Source organism: Erythrolamprus reginae, chromosome 2, assembly GCF_031021105.1.
Source record: "Erythrolamprus reginae isolate rEryReg1 chromosome 2, rEryReg1.hap1, whole genome shotgun sequence".
NCBI lineage: Eukaryota > Metazoa > Chordata > Lepidosauria > Squamata > Dipsadidae > Erythrolamprus > Erythrolamprus reginae.
In genome coordinates, this window is record NC_091951.1 from 17,098,955 (window position 1) to 17,125,164 (window position 26,210).

Consider the following 26,210-nt stretch of genomic DNA (forward strand, 5'->3'; position numbering starts at 1 on the left):
TATTCCCTTGTAGGGGGAGAACGTGGAAGCCATTGTTTAGTTCTAGAGGGGCTTCATTGGAGTGGAGAAGGATAGATATTAGGGGCTTTGCTCTCGGTTGTTGTCTTCTTCTAAAAGTGATATTCTATCATCAGTGTACACAATTAGATCTACCTGGCACATACAAATCCCATGTGGGTGGGGGATCTTTGAAATTTATTTATTTATTTATTTATTCATTCATTCATTCATTTATTGCATTTGTATGCAGCTCACTCCAAACGGACATGTTTGTCTCACAACATGTAGTATGCACACTACTCCATGGAAAAGGCAAGTATCATCCTCAATTCAGGCAGGCAAATGGGGAGCAATCCCTCCCCTTGTGCTCAGAAAAGAGAAGGGGAGGTCAAGCTCCGCAGGGAGGATCCCAGCATGGTTTTGAGGAATACAGTCTTCCAGCAATTGTTTGGGCTCTTTGGAGAGCTTAATAAAATAAAATATCTCAGGGACCGCCTTCTGCTGCACGAATCCCAGCGACCAGTTAGGTCCCACAGAGTGGACCTTCTCCGGGTCCCATCAACTAAACAATGTCGTTTGGCAGGGCCCAGGGGAAGAGCCTTCTCTGTGGCGGCCCCGACCCTCTGGAACCAACTCCCCCCGGAGATTAGAATTGCCCCCACCCTCCTCGCCTTTCGTAAGCTCCTTAAAACCCACCTCTGCTGTCAGGCATGGGGTAACTGAGATACTCTTTCCCCCTAGGCCTTTACAATTTATGCATGGTATGTTTGCTTGTATGTATGATTAGTTTTACAATAAGGGTTTTTTAGTTGTTTTAGTATTGGATTTACATGCTGCTTTTTATTGTTGTTGTTAGCCGCCCCAAGTCTGCGGAGAGGGGCAGCATACAAATCCAATCAATCAATCAATCAATCAATCAATCAATCAATCAATCAATCAATCAATCAATCTTCCTCTCACCTTCACTTCTTTTTTCTTCACCCTGCAGGTGCCACCAGGAAAACCTTTGGAAAAATTCTGCTTGCAGGATGCAATCTGGATCAGTCATGGAGACCAGAGGTTTCGTCTTCTGAGCTTTTGGACTCGTGCTGGAGCTCATCCTCCTGCCTATCTTTTAACCTTTTGGCCAAAGTTCTGCTTGTAAGAATTTCCTCGGATGGAAACCCCTGGAAGTGAGCAGCTCCTGAAAACTCTGCAGATGGGGGAACAGAGGAATCAGGGGGGACTCTCAAAATGCTCCAAGTGTGGGAAATCCTTTGCTCACCGGTCCCTCCTTTTGATCCATTGGAAACTGCACACAGGGAATGGATCCCACCTGTGTTTTCTTTGTGGGAATTCCTTTGTTGGAGTGTGGAGCTTTGCCAAACATCTCCAGAGCCACCCTGCGGTGAAGCCATACAAATGTGGAGAGTGCGGGAAGCGTTTTTCTAAAGGCTCTGACCTTGGAGCCCATCAGCAAATCCACCAGGGAAAAAGATCTCTGGGATCCTGGAAGCTTGGGGGAAGATTTCCTTGGAGGCTATGTGTTTCTAGGCCTCAGAACAGTGCAACTGAAGAGAAGCCCTGCAAGTACAAACAATTGTTTAGAAAACACGAGAAAGTTCACACAGGGCAGAGTCCTTATAAATGCTTTGTGTGTGGAAAGTGTTTCCCTTGGAGTTCATCTCTTTGCAAACATCATAAAACACACATAAAGGAGGAAAGCAAAACGTGCCCAGAATGTAGGAAATGTTTTTCCAGTAAGTCATGCCTGCTGATACATCAGAGAGTTCACACCGGAGAAAAACCCTATCAGTGTTCAGAATGTGGGAGATGTTTTTCCCAAAATTCCAACCTAATTCGACATCAGAGACTTCACACTGGAGACAGACCCTATAAATGCCGAGAATACAAAAAACGATTTGTGAAGTCTGTTGCACTACGGCGAGAGCAAAGGACGCATAGGGGAGAAAAACTATACAAATGTAAGCATTGTGATAAATGTTTTGCTAAAATGTCAAATCTTTCTCAACACCAAAGTATCCATACAGGGGTGAAGGCCTTTATGTGCATTGAATGTGGAACATTTTTCCGTACGATCCAAAACCTCAGAAGTCATGAGAATGTTCACAGAGGGGAAAAAAACTTCAAATGTTCAGACTGTGGGAAAGCATTTGGTCGTTCATCAACCCTTAGAGTTCACTGCAAAATCCATACGGGTCAGACACGCTACAAATGCCCAGAGTGTGAGAAATCTTTTGTCCGGAAATACGCACTTTTGATGCATCAGAGAAGCCATTTAGAGAAGCAGTATAAATGTCCAGAGTGCGAGAAATCTTTTCATTGCAAATATTATCTTAGAAAACATGAGATGCTTCATAAAGTAGAGAAGCCTTCCAAGGCTCTGCTGAAAAATGAAACATGCCCAGAATGTGGGTTATGTTTTGGCACAAAGTCACAACTAATTCAACATCAGAGACTTCACACCGGAGAAAAACCCTATCAGTGCCCAGAATGCGGGAAGTGTTTTGGCTACAAGTCAAACCTAACTCAACATCAAAGACTTCACAATGGAGAAAAACCCTATCATTGCTCCGAATGTGAGAAGTGTTTTGGCTACAAGTCACACTTAAATCGACATCAGAGACTTCACACTGGGGAAACACCATATCAATGCCCAGTATGTGAGAAACGATTTGTGGAGTCCTCTGGACTTCGGCGACATCAGAAGAGGCACAGAGGAGAGTGGCCCTATATATGTGGGGAATGTGGGAAAAGGTTTCTCACAGAAACACTGCTTCAGGTTCATCAAAAAATCCACTTAGAGAAGCAATATAAATGTCCAGAGAATGAGAAATCTTTTCATTGCAAATATTGTCTTAGAAAACATGGGATGCTTCCCAAAGGGGAGAAGCCTTTCAAGGCTGTGCATAAAAATGAAACGTGCCCAGAATGTGGGAGATGTTTTGGCACAAAGTCACAACTAATTCAACACCAGAGACTTCACACCAGAGAACGACCCTATCAGTGCTTAGAATGTAGGAGATGCTTTGGCTACAAGTCCAACCTAATTCAACACCAGAGACTTCACACCGGAGAACGACCCCATCAGTGCTTAGAATGCGGAAGACGTTTTGGCTACAAGTCACACCTAAATCGACATCACAGACTTCACACTGGAGACACGCCCTATCATTGCCCAATATGTGAGAAACCATTTGTGGACTCTGCTGGACTTCGGAGACATCGGAGATTTCACACCGGAGAAAGACCCTATCAATGCCCAGAATGTGGGAGATGCTTTGGCCAGAAGTCAAGCCTAATTCGACATCAGAGACTTCACACTGGAGAAAGACCCTATCAGTGCCCAGAATGTGACAAAAGATTTGTGGATTCTTCTCAACTTCGGAGACATGAGGAATTGCACACAGGAGAGTGGCCCTGTAAATGTAGGGAGTGTGAGAAAGATTCCTCACAGCAACACTCTCTCAAACCCTGAGGTCCTGCAAACTTTGAGATACTGCTTCAGGTTCATCAGATAATCCACATGGCAGAGAAGCTGTAGAAATGTGTGGAGTTTGGGAAAGGCATCAAAAGGTCCATATGCGGGTGAAGCCATAGAAATGCATAGAATGCGGTATCCGGAACCGCCTGCTACCGCACGAATCCCAGCAACCAATAAGGTCCACAGAGTTGGCCTTTTCCGGGTCCCGTCGACTAAACAATGTCGTTATTTTATTATTATTATTTATTAGATTTGTATACCGCCCCTCTCCAGACTCGGGGCGGCTGGCGGGCCCCAGGGGAAGAGCCTTCTCTGTGGCGGCCCCGGCCCTCTGGAACCAACTCCCCCGGAGATTAGAACTGCCCCCACCCTCCCTGTTTTTCGTAAACTACTCAAGACTCACTTATACCGCCGGGCATGGGGGAGTTGAGAGACCTTTCCCCCAGGCTTTTTTATACTTTGTTTTATGTTTGGTATGAATGTGCTGTTTGGGGTTTTTTTAAAAAAAATAATGATAGGGTTTTATATGTTTTTTAATATTAGATTTGTTCCACTGCTACCGTATATTGTTTTTATTACTGTTGTGAGCCGCCCCGAGTCTTCGGAGAGGGGCGGCATACAAATCTAATAAATAATAATAAATAATAATAATATATTTTTTCCCAAAAACAAAACATTAGAAAAATCACATGGAAAAAGCCCTAATAAGCCCTGATTATTCTATTCATTCTATTTCATAGTTTTTCAAATCTTAGAAGTCATATAAGAATTCGTAAAGAGAGGGAGGGAATTATAAATTTTTAGATTGTGGGAGAGCATTTTCTTGTCAATCATCTCTTTAAAATCGCACACTAATCCATGTAGGAAAGATGCAGTTTAAATGTTGGAAGTGTGATGTATGGTTTGCCTGGAAAAATACTCTTCAACATCAGTGAATTCTTACTGAAGAGAAACTTTTATCAGGGCTTAGAATGTGTTGTGGTTAGCTCTGGCCCATCTCCTGTTCCAAGGACTGTGGATGTGGGGGAGACATCCACATGCTGCAGGCCTGTTTTGCCCCCGGTGGAATCTGCTGATGAAGGCTCCTCTGACCAAGAAGACATGAGTGACCAGGAGGAGGAGAGTGTGGCAGACAGCTCAGAAGGAGATCAATTATCTAGCTCCTCCTTGGATTCAGAACAAGAGTTAATGATACAGCACGCATGCGGAGAGCCATGCATAGGCAACAACAACTGAGAGATTATTATCAAAGAAAATGAGGCCACCTGTGGTTGGGTGGGGCTGTGGTAATTAGTGAGGCTGCTATAAAGAGCAGCCTGTGGGTTTGGCCATTGTGGAGGATTATCTGATCGTTGTGTTTCGTGACTGCTTTACTGACTTTGACCTTTTGTGTGCTGATTTCCCCCCGCTTTGAAACTAAACCAGAGCAAAGTGTGTTTCACTTTGTGAAAGAAGAAGGACTGTGAATTGCCTCACAGCTGCAAGCTAAGTATCACAGAACTGATAAGGGACTTGTACAAATTACCAGTTTGTTTGGAGACAAGTGCTCTTTGCTATACCAAAAGAGGGCTTGGTTTAAGTGAATTTTCATTATAAAGAACATTGTTTTGAATTTTCAAACGTGTGTGTGTGTCTGAAATTTGTACCTGTGAATTTTTGGGAGGATTCTACCAGAGAGCCCGACAGAACAGAATGTGGTAAAGGTTTTTATCTTCAGAGGCACATGAAAAATCCACACAGGAGGAAAATCTTACAGGTGTATGACACATGTGAGAAAAGGCAGTTTTCTTCTTGTAAAAAATACAGTGAATGTGAGCATAAGTGAAGCTATTTTTATGTGACATTTTATATTGTATAATCAAGGTGAACTTCTATAAACCTCTGTAAAACTGTATTTCTACAAAACTGTATTTCTGCCTGTCAGCTATTTCTCATTTTCTGATAAACAAGATGTGTTTGTGTTAGAATTTTGTTGAGAGGGGATGGCCAGGATAAATGATTTTGGTAGAGAAGAATATGGGAAGGAACATGCTGGCTGAGTGAAAGGTAGTACAGTGTTCCCTCGATTTTTGCAGGGGATGCGTTCCGAGACTGCCCGCGAAAGTCGAATTTCCGCGAAGTAGAGATGTGGAAGTAAATACACTATTTTTGGCTATGAACAGTAACACAAGCCTTCCCTTAACACTTTAAACCCCTAAACTGCAATTTCTCATTCCCCTAGCAACCATTTAGATTATTACTCACCATGTTTATTTATTAAAGTTTATTAAAAAAATATTTATTAAAGGCGGACGAAAGTTTGGCAATGACATATGATGTCATCGGGCGGGAAAAATCGTAGTATAGGGAAAAGAACAGCGAAATATTTTTTAATTAATATTTTTGAAAAACCGTGGTATAGCCGTTTCGTGAAGTTCGAACCCGTGAAAATCGAGGGACCACTGTATGTGGTGATGTCATGGTTTGGGGGAATTTCCAGAGAGAGAAAGAAAGCCAAAAGGTGGGGGTTTAGTTACTGGAAAGGGAGGAGTAAGGTGTAAACATGCTTTTCATATTTAAACTGTGTACTCACAAAATGCCACCTTTGTTGGTTTGATTAGCTTCCATTCATTTTTTCTTGCCTGCCTTAGGAGATTTTGGAGAATAGCTTCACCTCCTCTTCTTGGTGGCAACCCCTCAAATAATGGAATAGCTATCATGTTACTGTCAGCATTCCAGCTAGCATCCAAGAATGAAATTAAAGTCCAAGGCGTGGCCTTCCTCAAAGTAAAAATTTATTAACAGAGTCATGTTAGCACGGTTTGGAGAAACCCGAATCTAAAGTCCCGTGGGTTTCTCCACCCAGTTTAAATTTCATCCCCTGTTCTTACACTCACAAATTCATCACATGGTCCACTCTGGTTCTGCCAACATCCCCGATCCTCCCATCGACTTCTGGGCAGGTGCTGAATAAAGGATAACTTTGAGTATCTAGAAGAAATTTGTTATGGCTAGTAGTCTTCCCTCTCATGCAGCCTCCTAAATTCCCACATTACTAATACAGTGGTACCTCGGTTCTCGACCACAATTCGTTCGAGAAGTGTAGTCGAGAACCGATTTGGTCCAGTACCGAATTAATTTATCCCATAGGAAATAATGGAATTGGATTTAATTGGTTCCCAGCCCGTTGAATCGCTTTCACCCTCTTTTATGTTATCACATGTCTATTTTTCTTCCTATGTATTTGTGTATTGGACAAATAAATAAATAAATAAAATCTATTTTCTTTATTTCCTATGGGATAAAAAATCTGAGGAGCTCTATAAGCGCTCCAAGCTGCAGGAAGGGTGGGGGCGGCTGCAATCCCGGCAGCTTCGGGGGGCTCCTTTCCTCAGTGCTTCGTCTTGTTACCTGTAGGCAGCTGCACCAACTTTCTTCTTCCCGGCGGCAGCAACGGCGGCGGATTCCCTTCAAGTAGCAACAGCGCCGGGAATGTCACGTAATGAAGGGAAGCTGCTGGAGCGGCGGCAACTGCTCAGATGGCTACAGCAGCTTCCCTTCATCACGTGACATTCCCAGCGCTGTTGCTCCTCGAAGGGAAGCCGCTGCCATTGCCACCGCCAGCAAGGAGATAGTTGGTGCAGCTGCCTACAGGTAACAAGACAAAGCATTGAGGAAAGGAGCTGGGATTGCAGCCGCCCCAGGCGGTAACATTTCGGATAATTAACAAATTTTTCTGTGGCTGTTTGGTATCCGAATTTTTGTTCGGATACCGAAGGAAATTTTTGTTCGGATACCGAAGGAAATTTTTGCTGAAAATTTTGTTCGGTATCAGAAATGTACGACAACCAAGGCATTCGAGAACCAAGGTACCACTGTACATTCTACATCCTAGTATGTGGCAGGTCAAAGTCTCTGACTTGAACGATGCCTTCGGCTTGAAGCCAGTCACCCTCAATCCTTCTTTTCTCTAGAACAGTGATGATGAATCTCGGGTGCCGAAAGACCATGCACGCATGCTATTGTGCATGTTTGAGTGCCCACACCCATAATTCAATGCCTGAGGAGGGCGAAAACACCTTCCCCTGCCCCAGGAGGCTCTCTGGAGGCTGGAAATGGCCTGTTTCCCAACTTCTGATGGGCCCAGCAGGCTCGTGTTTCGCCCTCCCCAGGTGCCAAAGGCTTCTCTGGAGCGGGGGGAGGCTCTCTGGAAGTCAAAAACGCCCGCCCAGTGCCTCTATGCAAGCCAAAAATCAGCTGGCTGGCACACACATGCATGTTGGAGCTGAGCTAGGTCAACTGCTCATGTGTCAGCAGATATGGCTCTGTGTGCCACTTATAGAAACATAGAAACATAGAAGTCTGACGGCAGAAAAAGACCTCATGGCCCATCGAGTCTGCCCTTATACTATTTTCTGTATTTTATCTTAGGATGGATATATGTTTATCCCAGGCATGTTTAAATTCAGTTACTGTGGATTTATGGCACCCATGCCATAGGTTCACCATCACTGCTCTAGACTAACCATTCTTTTGGGGGGGAGGTTGTTGTTGTAAGCCGCTCCGAGTCTCCGGAGAGGGGCGGCATACAAAAATAATAATAATATAATAATAATTATAATAATAATAATAATAATAATAATAATAATATACATTTTTATTGTTTTTCCACACCTTACAGAGATTCAAATTCACATACCTCAAATTAGAATACAATACAATATAATATCAAATGCAAAATTCTTAATCCAAATTTCCTAATTATTTATCCAATTTATTCTGGTACATATCATTAATCCTGTGCTACCTCCTTTTCAAATCCTATCATCTGGATACCACTAATAGCAGAAAGTGAAGAGGAACTAAAGATCCTCTTGATGCAGGTAAAGGAACTGGCTTGAAACTCAACATTAAGAAAACTAGGATCATGGCACCTGATTGTCTCGATTCATAGCAAATAGATGGGGAAGAAATGGAAATGTAGTGACATATTTTATTTTCCGGGGCTCCAAGATCACAGCAGATGGGCACTAGAGCCAAGACGCTTTTAACAGATTAACAAAGTTGGAAGGGACCTTGCTGGTCATCTAGTCCAACCCCCTGCCCAAGTAGGAGTTCCTACATCTGCTTCTACCTAGGATGGAACTCACAACCTCCTGATTGTGAGGCAAGAGCTCCACCTCTAGGCCACAGATGTTCATTTAATTTAATTTAATTTAACCTATAATGGCATTTAAATATAAGTTTTTTTTCCTGGAACTTCACCATCACATTCAACCTCTGATCCATGTGTCTTATGTGGCTTCATCAGCTTGCTCTTTCCACCTCCCATTTCTCTGTCAGTGGAACAGCTTGCCTCCAGAAGTTGTGAATGCTCCAACACTGGAAGTTTTTAAGATGACAGATAACCATTTGTCTGAAGTAGTGTACGGTTTCCTGCTTAAGCGAGGGGTTGGACTAGAAGACCTCCAAGGTCTCTTCCAACTCAGTAGTTGTTGCTGTTACTATCATCATCATCATCATCATCCTATTATTATTATTATTATTATTATTATTATTATTATTATTATTATTATTATTATTATTATTATTATTATTATTATTATTATTATTAAAGCTCAACACTCCAGGAGCTCCTGAGTGGAGCTACTTGGAAAGGAATCAAAGGCAAGAAAGGCAGGGAATTAAATTCCCTGCACCAAGTGGGAGAAGGAGGGAGGCTTCCCTTCCTTCCACCTCCACGGGGATCCCAGCGCCGGGTCCTGCACCCAAGTCCCCCCAAATTTTGAGGGAATGGGGGAATAAGGATCTTCTCAATGCGCGGGGTGGGGAGGGAAAAACTCCCGGCCACTCTGAACTCGGGCCGGCTGGGAAAGAAGCATCTCGCCCATCATTCTCCGAAGGGGAAGCAACGTTTCCCGAGCTCCGAAACCATAGCCGATCCTGGAGGAGAAAAGGAAAGAGGGGCCAGAGCGTCTCACCCCAATATCTCTCCCAGGGAGGAAATGGAGCCGGAAAAGGTGGGGAGAAGCCTCCGTGGAGCCCCTCTAGAAATCTCTCTCTTCCTCCCCGTGGTTTCCCCGGCTGCATCATTTTGGGCGGCTGTGCAAATTTTTGTTGTCCGGCGAGGCTGCTACTCATCCCCGCTCCAGGCAGGCGGGCCTCCTGCTCTCCCTTGTGCTGCCAGGAGGGCTTCTCCCCGCCAGGAGGAAGGTAGCCCCGAGTGCCCCTTCGTGCCAGGAGGGTCCCGGGGATGCGGGTCTGGACGGGGAGCCTCTGGGCAAAGTGGGGGAAGCCTCGCCCCACGGAGGGAAAGGCGGCTTTTCTTTTAATAAGTGGAGGAGGGACTATTGTGTGAATGAAAGAACTGGGGGTGGAGGGTTGAGGCATAAGCAACAATGGGAACTAGCCAAGCTTCCAACACCACCACCTCCATGCCATCCCAACTCAGTCAGAGCAGAAGCGGCATGGGGACCAGCCAGGCTTCCCCCACTCACCCCCCACGTGCCAGCCTAACTCGAGTTTGAGCAGCCTGGAAAGAAGCAACGCTGGGGACCAGCCAGGCTTTATCCCAGCCCAATTCGTTCAGGGCAAGTTACAATCAAGCGGGCAAGGAGAGGAGCAGGGGCGGCATACAAATCTAATTTTTTATTATTATTATTATTATTATTATTATTATTATTATTATTATTATTATTATTATTACTTCTGCTTCACATGCCTGCTACTAGTAAAGAGGAGTTGAATTAACTTTTGGTTTCGGCTACTCTTCGGGTTACTGTATGCATGCGTACATTATGAGCTGACCATTGTTTATTGCACGGACATTAATGACAAAAACCCAGAAGATGAATGGCCGACATCGGGCATCATGTCGTTTTGAGAAGGCAGCATAGAAATCTAAATGGATGGATGATAGATAGATAGATAGATAGTTAATTTTTTAAATAGAATCTGTTCCCTGTTGTGTTGTTCAAACTTCATTGCTGGCCCCAATCAATGTACTTGCATCCTCCCTAAAGTATCAAACAATAGGAAGCCATTTTAGGAGGAAGACCAGTGATGAAATCCAAATTTCTTAACTACCGGTTCTGTGGGTGTGGCTTGGTGGGTGTGGTAGGGGAAGGATACTGCAATATCCCCATTCCCTCCCCACTCCAGGGCCAACCAGAGGTGGTATTTGGTGATTCTACGAACTACTCCAAATTTCCATTACCGGTTCTCCAGAACCTGCTGTATTTCTCCCTTGAGGAAGACATATTAAATCTGAGTTTGCCCAAAGAATAGTATCCATGACAATAGTGTCCTGGGATAAACATATATCCATCCTAAAATAAAATACAGGAAATAGTATTAGGGAAGACTAGATGGACCATGAGGTCTTTTTCTGACATCAATCTTCTATGTTTCTATGAATAGCAACAGGGCTTGTACTCTGTACAGAGTTAGATCTACCTGGCCGATATAAATCCTATGAGGACGGGAGACTCGTTGCTGTTTGTCTCATGGAACATCACTGTAAGCCCCAGTTGCAGAAAATGAAAAGGGAGATGTCACCTTCAGTTCAGGCAGCAAGTGGGGGGCAACGGGGATTTTGTCAGCCATCCCTCTCATTCTGCTAAAAAAGAGAAGGGGAGCTGAGCTCTGCAGGGAGGGTCTTCTAGCTATTGTTTGAGCTTTTTGGACCTGAAAAAAGTAAATCATCATCTCTCATTCACTTCTTTTTTTCTTCACCCTGCAGGTGCCACCAGGAAAAACTTTGGAGAAATTTCTGCTTGCAGGATCCAGTCTGGGTCAGTCACTGGGTCCAGAGGTTTCATCTTCTGAGCTTTTGCATTCGTGTTGGAGCTCATCCTCCTGCCCATCTTCCAACCATTTGCAAAAATTCTGCTTGTTAAAGTTTCCTCGGATGGAAAGCCCTGGAAGTGAGCAGCCCCTGGAAACTCTGCAGCGGGGGGAACATTTTGACCAAAGATCCCCACAGAGGAATCAAAAATGCTCCGAGTGCGGGAAATGCTTTGCTCACCGGTCCCTCCTTTTAATCCATCAGAAACTGCATGCAGGGAATGGATCCCATCTGTGTATTCTTTGTGGGAATTCATTTGCTGGAGTGTGGAGCTTTGCCAAACATCTCCGGAGCCACCCTGGGGTGAAGCCTTACAGATGTGGATGGTGCAGGGAGCGTTTTGCTAAAGGCTCAGAGCTTGGAGCCCATCAGCGAATCCACCAGGGAAAGAGAAGTTTTGAATCCTGGAAGCGCCAGGGAAGATTTCCTGAGAGACAGCGACATCAGAAAAGCCTGACTGAAGACAAGAAAACACACATAAAGAAGAAAAGTAATAAGTGCCTAGAATGTGGGAAATCTTTTTCCAGAAAATCATACCTGCTGCAACATCAGAGAATTCACACTGGGGAAAGACCATATGAATGCCAAGAATGTGGGAATTGTTTTAGCCAGAGGTCAAGCCTAATTCGACATCAGAAACGTCACACTGGGGAAAGACCCTATCGGTGCCCAGAATGTGGGAGATGTTTTGGCCAGAAGTCAACCCTAATTCAACATGAGAAACTTCATACTGGGGAAAGACCCTATCAATGCCCAGAATGTGAGAAAAGATATGTGGTTTCTGCTGAACTTCGGAGACATCAAAGGACACACTGGGGAGAAAATCTATATAAGTGTAATGATTGTGATAAATCTTTTTCTCTAAAGAGAAGTCTTTTTGAACATCAGATTATCCATACAAGGGTGAAGCCCTATATGTGTATTGAGTGTGGAACATTTTTCCCTAGAAAACAAACCCTCAAAAGGCATGAGAATGTTCACAGAGGGGGGAAAAAGTTCAAATGTTTAGAATGTGGGAAGGCATTTGGTCGTTCATCAACCCTTAGAAATCACTTCCTAACACATACTGGTGAGAAATGCCACAAATGCTCAGTCTGTGATAAATCTTTCGTCCGGAAAAATACACTTCTGATGCATCAGAGAAGACACTTAGAGAAGCAGTATAAATGTCTGGAGTGTGAGAAAGTGTTTCATAGCAAATATAATTTTAGAAAACATGAGAGCATTCACAAAGGAGAGAAACCTTACAAGAAAGTGCATGTGGAGAAAAATGAAAAGTGCCCAGAATGTGGGAGATATTTTCATGACAAGTCGCAACTAAGTCGACATCAGGTAACTCACACTGGGGAAAGACCCTGTCAGTGCCCAGAATGTGGGAAATGTTTTCGTGACAAATACACTCTAATTCGACATGAGAAACGTCACACTGGAGAGAGACCCTATAAATGCCCAGAATGTGAGAAAACATTTGTGTCACTTGGTGAACTTCGGACACATCAGAAGGTGCACACAGGAGAGAGGCCCTATAAATGTGGGGAGTGTGGGAAAAGTTTTATGAGAGCAAGTTATCTACGGAATCATCAGGTAGTCCACATGGCAGAGAAGCCGTACAAATGTGTGGAGTGTGGGAAAGGTTTTTCCCGAAAATACAGCCTTGGAATGCATCAAAAGGTCCATATGCAAGTGAAACCATAGAGATGCATAGAGTGCATTTTAAATGTTTGAAATGATGTGTATGATTTGCTCTTTCAGCGTCAGTTAATTCTTGCTAGAGAGCTACTTTTATCAGGGCTTAGAATATGGCAAAGATTTTTGTCTTCTGACGCACATGAAAAATCCATACAGGAGGACAACCTCAACGTGTATAACATGAGAATACTTTTCCTTGCCAATTGGAACATCTTGCCTCCTAGAGTTTGTCCATTAAAATGACCTCTGAAAATTTTCTTTGCCAAGTTAAATTTTGTAAATTTTTAATTCTAAGACATGAATATGAAAATAAGAGCAAGGTAAGAGTTGAAACAATTTATGTCCAGGATGCGAGGGGTTAGTAAATATTTTTACACACCTCTTTTGGACTCGTGCAATATATAGGTCCGCAATGGAAGGCAGGTTGACAGTAATTGTTTTTTCTGCAGTTCAGATTATCCTCTGAAGTCTATGTCGGTCTTGTTGGGTTGCAGAACCAAACCAGACAGTTATAGAGGTGCAGGTGACAGACTCAATAATTCCTCTTTAGAACTGTATCAGCAGCTTATTGGGGAGTTTGAGCTTCCTGAGTTGGCGCAGAAAGAACATTGTGCTTTTTTGATGACATTTTTTATTTTAGGTTACCATTTTAGGTCTTGAGATATGAGCTAGAAATTTGAAGGTCTCTACTGTTGATACTGTGTTGTCTAGTATTGTGGTAGAATGGAAGGGTTTTTTCCTGAAGTCTACCATCATTTCTATAGGTTTGAGTGTGTTTAGTTCCAGATTGTTCCGGTTGCACCACAGGGCTAGATGTCCAACCTCCCGTCTCTATGTGGTTTCATCGTTATCTCAAATGAGATAAGCTGCGCTATTTGTACAGGTATCTGGTGTGATTTTGCCTAGCTTTACCTGCTGTTTCCTGTCTGTTAGGAAGCTTGTGATCCACTTACAAGTGTGATCCACTTACAAAGTCCAAAGACGGGCTACAAGAAAGGTCTTAAGCATAAAACGTATCAGGAAAGACTTAATGAACTCAATCTGTATAGTCTGGAGGACAGAAGGAAAAGGGGGGACATGATCGAAACATTTAAATATGTTAAAGGGTTAAATAAGGTTCAGGAGGGAAGTGTTTTTGACCCCTATGACAATCATTAAGTGTTGTACCACATGATTCTTGACAAATGTATATTTTATTTTATGTACGTTGAGAGCATATGCACCAAGACAAATTCCTTGTGTGTCCAATCACACTTGGCCAATAAAATTCTATTCTATTCTATTCTATAAGGTTCAGGAGGGAAGTGTTTTTAATAGGAAAGTGAACACAAGAACAAGGGGACACAATCTGAAGTTAGTTGGGGGAAAGATCAAAAGCAACGTGAGGAAATATTATTTCACTGAAAGAGTAGTAGATCCTTGGAACAAACTTCCAGCAGACGTGGTTGGTAAATCCACAGTAACTGAATTTAAACATGCCTGGGATAAACATATATCCATCCTAAGATAAAACACAGGAAATAGTATAAGGGCAGACTAGATGGACCTTGAGGTCTTTTTCTGCCGTCAGTCTTCTATGTTTCTATCAGATACCGCTATTTCACTAATGGACTGCTGCCCCCACGGAGGGGAGGCGCAGTGGGAGTAGTATGTTTATGCACTATTTATTGAATACTTAATAGGTTTTTTATTGTCCTTCCTTCTCTAGTACCTTAGTTTTATCATTAAATAAATAGGAAATAATTAAATAGTATGTTTTACCCATAAACACTAACCATTTTAATCATTATCTAGAACTTAACTTTTATATCAATTAAAGAACATTGAGCCTAATCTGTTATCATATTGAACCTTGTGGGTTTAGTACAAAACCTTAAAATGTTGCTGTGCTTCTCAATAAATAATGCTGTCTATCATTTGTCCTTTTTGTGGCTATTCAAATAATGTGACTTAATAAATTGAAAAAGAGTCCAAGCATCTAGTACTGAATGCTGAATTAAAAGCTATAAAGAGGCATAGTTTTTTGGAGATCCAAGATGTTGTAGGATGTGGTACAGAGCCATATTAACAGCATCCCTGAGTCTTGCTGGTGCAGTGTTTAGAGTGCAGTACTGCAAGCTGACTGCTGGCTGCAGTTCATCAGTTCAAATCTCACCAGGCTCAAGGTTGACTCAACCTTCCATTCTTCTCAGGTGGGTAAAATGAGGACCCAGATTGTTGGGGCCGATATGCTGACTTTAAACCGCTTAGAGAGTGTTGCAAAGCATTGTGAAGTGGTATATAAGTCTAAGTGCTATTGCTATCATCTGTCAATCTATTTGCTTGGTATGCAAATTGTAGAGGGTCTGACAGTGAATACCACCCATAACAAAACAACAACAAACATTTGAAAACAAAAGAACATACAACAAATATAAAAATATGTTATTGTCATTGTGTATGTGTATGCAGTGTACACATACAATGAATGTCATATGATGCTAAAAATCAGTCCCAACACACATAACCCCCCCCCAAAATATGCCCCCCACCACATATTCCCCACCCTGAACCACCCAAAAATCTACCCAACAGACAAAATAATACTGTCCAACAGCTCACTGATGGTGACCGTTTAGTTCATTAAGTCTGAGTATAACTACAGAGTGTCTGAGAATCTTATACACCTTCCTAGAACAGTGAGAGGCAAAGATATCGTCCAAAGTGGGTAGACCATGGTATCCTTCTGCAACGACTGGAGGGGAGTGGGAGGCACTGTCCTACGGTGGTTCTCCTCCTTTCTCTCCGGTCTTTTGCAGTCGGTGTTAGTGGGTGGGCAGAGGTCCACCCCTCGGCCTCTCCTGCGTGGGGTGCTGAAGGGGTCCGTCCTCTCCCCCCTACTATTTAACATTTACATGAAGCCGCTGGGCAAGATCATCCGTCATCATGGGGTGAGGTATCACCAGTATGCTGATGATACGCAGTTATGCATCTCTACCCCATGCCAATTCAGTGAAGCGGTTGGATGTGATGTGCCGGTGCCTATAGGCTGTGAGAGTCTGGATGTGGGCCAACAGGCTCAACCTCAACCCAGACAAGACGGAGTGGCTGTGGGCATTTCTTCCTAAGGACTATTCGATCTGTTCCGACCATCGTCCTGGGGGGGAGAAACTTTAACCCCTCAGATCGTGTTCGCAACCTGGGTGTCTTCCTGGACCCACAGCTGAACCTAGATCACAATTTTTGGGCTGTGGCCAGGGTGACCTTTGCCCAGGTTCGCCTGGTGTATCAGCTGCGACCCTATTTAGTCCCGGAGCCTCTACGCAGTCGCTCATGCCCTCATCTCCTCCTGTCTTGATTATTGCAATGCGCTGTACATGAGGCTACCCTTGAAAAGTGTTCAGATACTCCAAATGGTCCAGAATGCAACTGCGCAAGTTGTCATCGGTGTGCCCCAGTAAACCTATATAACACCTATACTCCGCGAGCTACGTTGGCTCCCTATTAGTCTCCGGGCACAATTCAAGGCATTGGTTATTACCTATAAAGCCCTATATGGCTCAGGGCCAGATTATTTACGGGACCGTCTCCTGCCACATATCTCCCAGAGACCAATCAGAGCACACAGTTGGCCTCCTCCAGGTCCCGTCAGCTAAACAATGTAAGTTGGTGGGACTGTGGGGGAGGGCCTTCTCTGTTGCTGCCCCGACTTTATGGAATCAACAATCCCCCAAGGTCCGTACAGCCCCCACCCTACTGGCTTTTCGTAAGGCCATGAAGACCTGGCTGTGCCGGCAGGCCTTGGGGCCCTAAATGAACCAGCATGTACTGTATATATCTATGTATATAAATTGGTATGAATGAGCTGTAACAATTTTTAAGTTTTAATTTGGATTTTAGTAATTACTAGTTTTTTCCCCTTCTTTTTATTGCTATTGCTATTGTAGTTTAATAATGTTGTGAGCCGCCCTGAGTCCTTCGGGATTGGGCAGCATAGAAGTCAAATTAAATAAATAAATAGTTGGAGCCCAATGATGGACAGTTTTAATAATTCTCTGTAGAGCTTTTTTTATCTGCTACAGAGCTGCTCCTATACCATGCAAGAATGTCGTACGTCAGGAAATTCATGGTGCTGCAATAGTAGGACAAATTTTATTTATTTATTTATTTTGTCCAATACAAATTGAAAGTTAAGGAGATTAAAAACGTATAGTAGTAAATATCAGGGAAGGGATAGAAGAAGAGATATGAGAATAGAATACATCAATGAAGAGTAGAGGAAGGATATATGGATGGGAGAAAAGATATATAAAATATAGGAGAGACAATTGGACAGGGGACGGAAGGCACACTAGTGCAGTTATGCTCGCCCCTTACTGACCTCTAAGGAATCTGGAGAAGTCAACCGTGGAAAGTCTAAGGGAAAAATGTTGGGGGTTGAGGGTTGACACCACGGAGTCTGGTAATGAGTTCCACGCTTCAACAACTCGGTTACTGAAGTCATATTTTTTACAGTTAAGTTTGGAGCGGTTGATATTAAGTTTGAACCTGTTGCGTGCTCTTGTGTTATTGCAGTTGAAGCTGAAGTAGTTGTTGACAGGCAGGATGTTGCAGCATATGATCTTGTGGGCAGTACTTAGATCATGTTTAAGGCGTCGTAGTTCTAAGCTTTCTAGACCCAGGATTGTAAGTCTATTTTCGTAGGGTATTCTGTTTCGAGTGGTGGAGTGAAGGGCTCTTCTGGTGAAGTATCGTTGGACCTTTTCTAGGGTCTTGATGTCCGAAATTCGGTGTGGGTTCCAGACAGGTGAGCTGTATTCGAGGATGGGTCTGGCGAAAGTTTTGTAAGCTCTGGTGAGTAGTGTGAGATTGCCGGAGCAGAAGCTACGTAGGATCAGGTTGGCAAGAAGCCTTTTTGGCGATATTGTTGCAGTGGGCTTTGGCACTTAGGTCATTTGATATTCCAAGGTCTTTTACAGCGTGGGGGTTGTTTGTCATATTTTGTTTATTTAGTTTGTGTATGAGGTTCGGATTCTTTTTGCCGTTGTGGAGAAAAGAACATTTGCTAGATGATATTTGAATTAGTAGAAGCTGAGATAAATTTACAGCCTCTCTTGTGCCTTCTTCACAAGCATGTTGACATTCATAGTCCATGAGTGGTCCTCTGATATATAAGTGCCCAGAAATTTGAAGCTACCAACCTTCTCCACCTCCTCGTCATTTATGTGCAATGGTGAGGATACATCTTTCTTCCTCCTGAAGTCAATTATCAGTTTAGTGTTTTTGGAGTTGTGTAAGATTATTTTCTTTACACCACAATGTCAGCCCTTGTGCTTAATTTCTATAAGCAGACTCATTGTTCTTATTAATGAGCCGCGCCACTGTCGTATTTTCTGCAAAGTAATAATAATTGTGTTGGTGTTATACAGTGGGGTGCAATCATTTCTGTACAAAGAATAAAGGAAAGGGCTTAGCAGACAACCCTGGGGGGCTCCTGTGCTTAGTATATAAATGGAAGAATGATGAGATCCCATTCGTACTGACTGGCCTATCTGTCAAAAAATCCTGTACCCACAAACAAATCTGGTTTATGCCAAATTTTAAGACATTTTAAGAAACAACCTGTTGGGTAAAATGGTGTTAAACGCAGAGCTATAATCCACAAATAACAGCCTTATATAGGTTCCCTGTTGTTCCAGATGATTCAATACAGTATGGACAACAAGAGACATAGCATCACCAGTTGATCTATTACTCCTATATGAAAATTGGTATGGGTCCAAAGTAAGATGGGAGACTAGCCTTAATATAGTTCAACATCAATGTTTCGAAACATTTCATGATAACAGATGTCAAATCTATTTAAAAATTCCAGAACTCAGATTCTGAGCTTCCTTTCGGGATTCAGCCCCTCTTGAAGAGGTGATATGCCCCTTCATACCGATATCATTATTCTTTCCAAAGTAGGGAGCGAGGATGCCGGGCCGCCTCTTCCCAATCCTGAGGGGAAAGGAGGAAAGGAAAGGTTCCCGCCTTCTCCTAGACTACGCCCGGCCAGGAAACAGGCGATTCGCCCAGCGCCCTCCGAGAGGGTAGCAGCACTTGTCCGGCCGGGAAACTTCAGACGCTCCCGGAGCAGAAGAGGAAGAAGGGGCAAGAGCGTCACCTCCGTTCCTTCAAGAAGGAAACGGAGCCGGAAAAGGAAGGGAGAAGTTTCCGAGGGGCCCCTCTAGGAATCTCCTTTTGCTCTTCTTCCCTCTGTAGTGTAGTTTTTCTGGTTGCAGCTGTTTGGGCGGCTGTGCAAATTCTTGGTGTCCGGCGAGACTGCTGCTCGTCCCCGCGCCGGACAGGCGGGGCTCCTGCTCACCCTCGGGCTTCCAGGAGGGCTTCTCCCCGCCAGGAGGAAGGTAGCTCCGAGTGTCCCCTCGGTGCCAGGATGGTGGGTCGGTGCGGCGGGGCTGGACGGAGAGCCTCTGGGCAAAGAAGGGGGGGAGCTTCCTCCCGTGGAAGGAAAGGGGGGTTCTTTTAAGAGTTTGAGTGGAGGGGGATCGTTGTGTGAATGAATAAAAGAAACACCCGCCTCCTCTCTTCAACTGGGGAATGGGGTTTTTTGTTTAGTTGGGAGAAAAGGTTTAAATTGCTTGAATTGAGTTCATTTTCTCCCAAAGGAGAACAGATTCACATTCTTTCGTCTGCTTCTGAATGGAGAAGAATGAATGTCATTTGCTTTGATTTTAGTATTTTATTTACTTTATTTGGCATCCTCTATTTTCCTCAAGAGATGTTTTGCATGCATCTCAACTGTTATATCGATCAGGCTTATGGGTCTATAGTTTTTTGGATCTTGAGTAGAGGCTTACATGTGCCTGGGGCGTTGGAAGGGACATCACTTTTTAAGTGAGCTAGGCTACAGATGTCCATCTCGTATTCCTGCTAGTCTTATGCTTACTGTATACATGAGTGTGTGATGAGCTGACCATTATTTATTGTGAGCACATTAATGCCAGAAACCCAGAAGATGAATGGGCGACATTGGTCATAATGGATATTTTTTAAATAGAATTTGTTTGTTCCCTGTTGTGTTGTTTAAACTTTATTGCTGTCCCCAATCAATGTATTTGCATCCTCTATAAACTATCAAACAACAATCCCCATTTCCACCCTACTCGGGGGCCAGCCAGAAGTGGCATTTGCTGATTCTCCGAACTACTCCAGATTTCCACCACTGATTAGAAACATAGAAAACTGATGGCAGAAAAAGACCTCATGATCCATCTAGTCTGCCCTTATACTATTTCCTGTATTTTATCTTACAATGGATATATGTTTATCCCAGGCATGTTTAAATTCAGTTACTGTGGATTTACCAACCACGTCTGCTGAAAGTTTGTTCCAAGGATCTACTACTCTTTCAGTAAAATAATATTTTCTCATGTTGCCTTTGCTCTTTCTCCCAACTAACTTCAGATTGTGTCCCCTTGTTCTTGTGTTCACTTTCCTATTAAAACACTTCCCTCCTGAACCTCATTTAACACTTTAACATATTTAAATGTTTTGATCATGTTCCCCCTTTTCCTTCTGTCCTCCAGACTATACAGATTGAGTTCATTAAATCTTTCCTGATACGTTTTATGCTTAAGACCTTCCACCATTCTTGTAGCCCGTCTTTGGACCCGTTCAATTTTGTCAATATCTTTTTGTAGGTGAGGTCTCCAGAACTGAACACAGTACTCCAAATGTGGTCTCACCAGCGCTCTATATAAGGGGATCACAATCTCCCTCTTCCTGCTTGTTATACCTCTAGCTATGCAGCCAAGCATCCTACTTGCTTTTTCTACCGCCCGACCACACTACTCACCCATTTTGAGACTGTCAGAAATCATTACCCCTAAATCCTTCTCTTCTGAAGTTTTTGCTAACACAGAACTGCCAATGCAATACTCAGATTGAGGATTCCTTTTCCCCAAGTGCATTATTTTGCATTTGGAAACATTAAACTACAGTTTACATTGCTTTGACCATTTATCTAGTAAAGCTAAATCATTTACCATATTACAGACCCCTCCAGGAATATCAACCCTATTGCACACTTTAGAGTCATTGGCAAATAGGCAAACCTTCCCTACCAAACCTTCCCCTATGTCACTCACAAACATATTAAAAAGAATAGGACCCAGAACAGACCCTTGTGGCACACCGCTTGTAACCTGTCTCTGCTCAGAATACTCGCCATTAACAATAACTCTCTGATGTCTACGCTTCAGCCAGCTTGAAATCCACTGAACTATCCAGGGGTTAAGTCCAATCTTCAATAATTTATCTATCAGCTCTTTATGTGGAACCATATCAAAGGCTTTGCTGAAGTCCAGATAGGCAATATCCACGGCACCACCTTGATCCAAAACCTTTGTGACATAGTCAAACAAATCAATGAGATTCGTCTGACAGAACCTGTCAGAACCTGCTGCATTTCACCCCTGAGGAAGACATATTAAATCTGAGCTTGCCCAAAGAATAGTGTCCATGAATAACGACGGGTTGTACTTTGTACAGAGTTAGATCTACCTGGCAGATATAAATCCTGTGGTGGTGGGAGACTCGTTGCTGTGTGTCTCACATCATGGAACATCACCGTTAGCCCCTCCTGTGGAAAAGGAAAAGGGAGGGGTCAACTCCAGTTCAGGTAGAAAGTGGGGGGCCACAGGGATTCTGTCAGCCATCCCTCTCATTCTGTTAAAAAAAGAGGAGCTGAATTCTGCAGGGAGAATCCCAGTATTGCTTTGAATCTTTGTGGAGGGAATGGGGTGGAGGGTGCGCCAGGGTTCCTATAGGGAGGGTCTTCCAGCTTTTGTTTGGGCTATTTGGGGACCTGAAAAAAGTAAATCATCTTCTCTCATTCACTTCTTTTTTTCTTCATCCTGCAGGTGCCACCAGGAAAACCTTTGGAGAAAATTCTGCTTGCAGGACCCAGTGTGGGTCAGTCACTGGGTCCAGAGGTTTCATCTTCTGAGCTTTTGCATTCATGTTGGAGCTCATCCTCCTGCCCATCTTCCAACCTTTTGCAAAAATTCTGCTTGTTAAAGTTTCCTCGGATGGAAAGCTCTGGAAGCGAGCAGCCCCTGGAAACTCTGCAGAGTGGGGAACACTTTAGCCAAAGATCCCCACAGGGGAATAAAAAATGCTCCGAGTGCGGGAAATGCTTTTTTCACCGGTCCCTCCTTTTAATCCATCAGAATCTGCATGCAGGGAATGGATCCCACCTGTGTTTTCTTTGTGGGATCTCCTTTGCTGGAGTGTGGAGCTTTGCCAAACATCTCCGGAGCCACCCTGGAGTGAAGCCTTACAGATGCGGAGAGTGCGGGGAGCGTTTTGCTAAAGGCTCAGAGCTTGGAGCCCATCAGCGAATCCACCAGGGAAAGAGATCCTGGAATCGCCGGGGAAGATTTCCTAAGAGACGGCATATTTCTAGAAGATTTCCTGAGAGACTGCAACATCAGAAAAGCCTGACTGAAGACAAGGAAACACACACAAAGAAGAAAAGTAACAAGTGCCTAGAATGTGGGAAATATTTTGCCAGCAAACCATGCCTGCTGCAACATCAGAGAATTCACACTGGGGAAAGACCCTTTGAATGTCCAGAATGTGGGAAGTGTTTTCGCCAGAGGTCAAGCCTAATTCGACATGAGAAACTTCACACCGGGGAAAGACCCTATCAATGCCCAGAATGTGAGAAAACATTTGTTGAGTCTTCTGAACTTCGGAGACACCAAAAGTTGCACACGGAAGAAAACCCATATAAATGTAATGATTGTGATAAATGTTTTTCTGCAAAGGAAAGTCTTTTTGAACATCAGAGTATCCATACAGGGGTGAAGCCCTATATGTGCATTGAGTGTGGAATGTTTTTCCGTACAAAACGAATCCTCAGAAATCATGAGAATGTTCACAGACGGGAAAAAAAGTTCAAATGTTTACAATGTGGGAAAGCATTTGGTCGTTCATCAATCCTTAGAAATCACTTCCAAACCCATACAGGTGAGAAACCCCACAAATGCTCAGTGTGTAAAAAATCTTTTACCCGGAAATATACACTTGTGGTACATCAGAGAATGCACTTGGAGAAGCAAGTGCATGTGCAGAAAAATGAAAAGTGCCCAGAATGTGGAATATGCTTTTGTGACAAGGCGCAACTAAGTCGACATCAGATAACTCACACTGGGGAAAGACCCTATCAGTGCCAAGAATGTGGAAAATGTTTTTGTGGCAAGAAATCTCTAAGGCTACATGAGAAACGTCACACTGGAGAGAGACCCTATAAATGCCCAGAATGTGAGAAAACATTTTTGGAACCTGCAGCACTTCGGAGACATCAGAAGGTGCATACAAGAGAGAGGCCCTATCAATGTGGGGAGTGTGGGAAAGATTTTTTGACAGCAAGTTATCTACGGAATCATCGGGTAGTTCACATGGCAGAGAAGCCGTACAAATGTGTGGAGTGTGGGAAAGGTTTTTCCCGAAAATACACCCTTGGAATGCATCAAAAGGCCCATTTGCAAGTGAAACCATAGAGGTGCATATAGTGTAGTTTAAATGTTTGAAAGCTGATGTATGATTTGCCTGGAAAAATACTCTTTCAGCATCAGTGAATTCTTACTGGAGAGATACTTTTATCAGGGCCTAGAATGTGACAAAGGTTTTTATCTTCTGACGCACATGAAAAATCCATACAAGAGGAAAACCTTACAGTTGTATAAGATGAGAATACTATTGGAACATCTTACCTCCTAGAGTTTGTCCATTAAAATTGCCCCTTTGCCAAGTAAAATTTTGTAAAATTTCTTTGCCAAGTAAAATTTTGTACAGTTTTAATTCTAAGACATGAATATGAAAATGTGATGTATGAAAACCTAATACAGTGTTCCCTCAATTTTCGCAGGTTCGAACTTCGCGAATAGTCTATACCACGGTTTTTCAAAAAATATTAATTAAAAAATACTTTGCGGGTTTTTTTCTATACCACGGTTTTCCCCACCCGATGACGTCATACATATCGCCAAAATTTTTGCAAATTAATAACAAAAAAAATAATTATTGTTAATAAATAATTATGTTTATAAATATCAGGATCACCAAGTGTCTTATTCAATGGTGAGTACCAGTAATAGTGGTGTGTAAATGGTTGTTAAGTGAATGGGAAATGGTAATTTAGGGGTTTAAAGTGTTAAGGGATGGCTTGTGATACTGTCCATAGCAAAAATGGTGTATTTACTTCCGCATCTCTACTTTGCGGAAATTCGACTTTCGCGGGCAGTCTCGGAACGCATCCCCCGCGAAAATCGAGGGAACACTGTATAAGTCTAAGTGCTATTGCTATCTGTCAATCTGTTTGCTCTGTTTGCAAATTGCAGGGGGTCTAACAGTGGATCCTTATTGGTTTTCTTTTTTATAAAAACATAACAAAACAGTAAACATTTGAAAACAAAAGAACATACAACAAATATATAAATAAAATAAATATTTTATTGTCATTGTACGCGTGTACGCAGTATATACAATGAATGTCATATGTCGCTAGAGACCGGTCCCAACACACCCCAAAAATGCCCCACCCACCACAAATTCCCCACCGTGAACCATCCAAAATCTACGCAATAGACGAAATAATACAGCTCACTCATGGTGACCCTTTAGTTCATTGTTAAGTGTGAGTATAGCTCTGGGATTAAAACTACACAAAACGTTTGGTCTGAGTTTTAATTGTTCTGTATCTTTTGCCAGAAGGCAACAATTCAAAAAGATTGTAAGCAGGAGTAGGAGGAAGGGGTGGGGTCAAAGGACATTTTATGATGCATATACAGTATTTTGAAGCTGGGAGATGACTTAGTTTGAAGAACATGCTGGTTAACCCTATTGGAGATAGACTGGAGAAAAAATGGATAACCTCAGTGGAGACAGATTTGAGACTGATTGGAGTATCATCTGGGCAAGCATGGATTAAGGAATATGAAATGGAAATGGAGATATGGATGCTGATAGGATTTCTAAAGAAGAAGATTTTTACTAAAGGGTTTTAAATGAAGACTTAAAAACTCTTAAATGGATCTTTAAATTAATTTTGACTTTAAATTTAAAAGATTTAGATTTTAATTGAGTTGCATATGAAATAATGAACTACTAAATTACCCTTTGAGATGTATAAAATTATTTTGATGGGGGAAATTTTAAAATAATGAAATAATAATATTGAAAATGAAAAAAATTAAATTGAAAATGTTTAGGTTTGGTAGGGTGATTAATATTAATGATTAAGATATAATGACTAACTTGGTTAATAATGTTGATTTAAATATACAGATGAGAAGAAATATGGAATTATATAAGTAAATGAACTATAATCAGATAAACTACGATGAGTATAAAAATAAAAAGCACGGATATAGAAAACATTCTTAATGATATTTGCTGATATTTTTTTTTAATTAAAGAAAAGGGAATGATGATTATATTTTTAATTTGGAATATGATTATTAGATTTAATTTAATGATCTTTCTTTTTCTCTCTTCTTTTTCTTTTATTATTCAGAATGGGTTATGTTGATTTTATTTGATTGAAAGTGCTATAATCAGAGTATTCCACTGGGTTTACAGTGAGTTATTATTTTATAGAATAGGGCATGATGAAGGATTGAAAGCGTTATAATTAGTATAGGGAAGATGATTACACTGGCTATACAGTGACTGAGGGAAACAAAAATATAGCCTATTGATCTATTAGAACCAATAAGGGCTACGTGGAAAAAGCAGGCCCTAAAAAGTTACATGAACCAAAGTTTTAGAGAGAGAGGTTTCAAAGCATTCAGAACTATTTGAAATCCTACTGAGTTGTTGCTGTGAAATATGATTTTGCAAATTTACATATTTTGCAAAATACAGTGGAACCTCAACATACGAGCAGCTCTACTTACGAGCTACTCGAGATAAGAGCTGGGAGGGGAGAGACATTTTTGTTCGTCTCCCGAGCTCAAATCCGGGATACGAGCTGAGAAGAGCTGGGCTGGTTTGCTTTCCTTCCTTCCCGCGCTGATGCAGAGCAAAGCGTCACGCCCCCCTGACGCTTTCGGCGGCTTCCGAAGCGACGCTGGGCTCTTTTGCCGCCAAAAGCGTCAGGGGGGCGTGACGCTTTGCTCTGCATCAGCGCGGGAAGGAAGGAAAGCAAACCAGCCCGGCTCTTCT

At 42.6% G+C, this 26,210-nt stretch overlaps 3 protein-coding genes across 3 annotated transcripts; all 3 read left to right on the forward strand.

Annotated features, from left to right (window-relative positions):
* Nucleotides 1–1,156: 1,156 nt before the first annotated feature.
* On the forward strand, nt 1,157–3,647 carry LOC139163199 (zinc finger protein 11-like). The gene has a single exon (XM_070744160.1). The coding sequence runs from the start codon at nt 1,157–1,159 to the stop codon at nt 3,476–3,478; it is 2,322 nt and encodes a 773-aa protein (XP_070600261.1). The 3' UTR covers nt 3,479–3,647.
* Nucleotides 3,648–6,965: 3,318 nt separating this feature from the next.
* Nucleotides 6,966–13,004, forward strand: LOC139163200 (zinc finger protein 420-like). The gene is made up of 3 exons (XM_070744161.1): nt 6,966–7,117; nt 11,205–11,256; nt 11,364–13,004. Exons 1-3 carry the CDS (start codon nt 6,966–6,968, stop codon nt 13,002–13,004), a joined length of 1,845 nt encoding a protein of 614 aa, XP_070600262.1.
* Nucleotides 13,005–19,250: 6,246 nt separating this feature from the next.
* LOC139159786 (zinc finger protein 420-like) lies at nt 19,251–24,505 on the forward strand. Its single transcript, XM_070737178.1, has 2 exons — nt 19,251–19,384; nt 21,902–24,505. The coding sequence occupies exon 2, from the start codon at nt 22,070–22,072 to the stop codon at nt 23,543–23,545; it is 1,476 nt and encodes a 491-aa protein (XP_070593279.1). The 5' UTR covers nt 19,251–19,384; nt 21,902–22,069; the 3' UTR covers nt 23,546–24,505.
* Nucleotides 24,506–26,210: the final 1,705 nt, after the last annotated feature.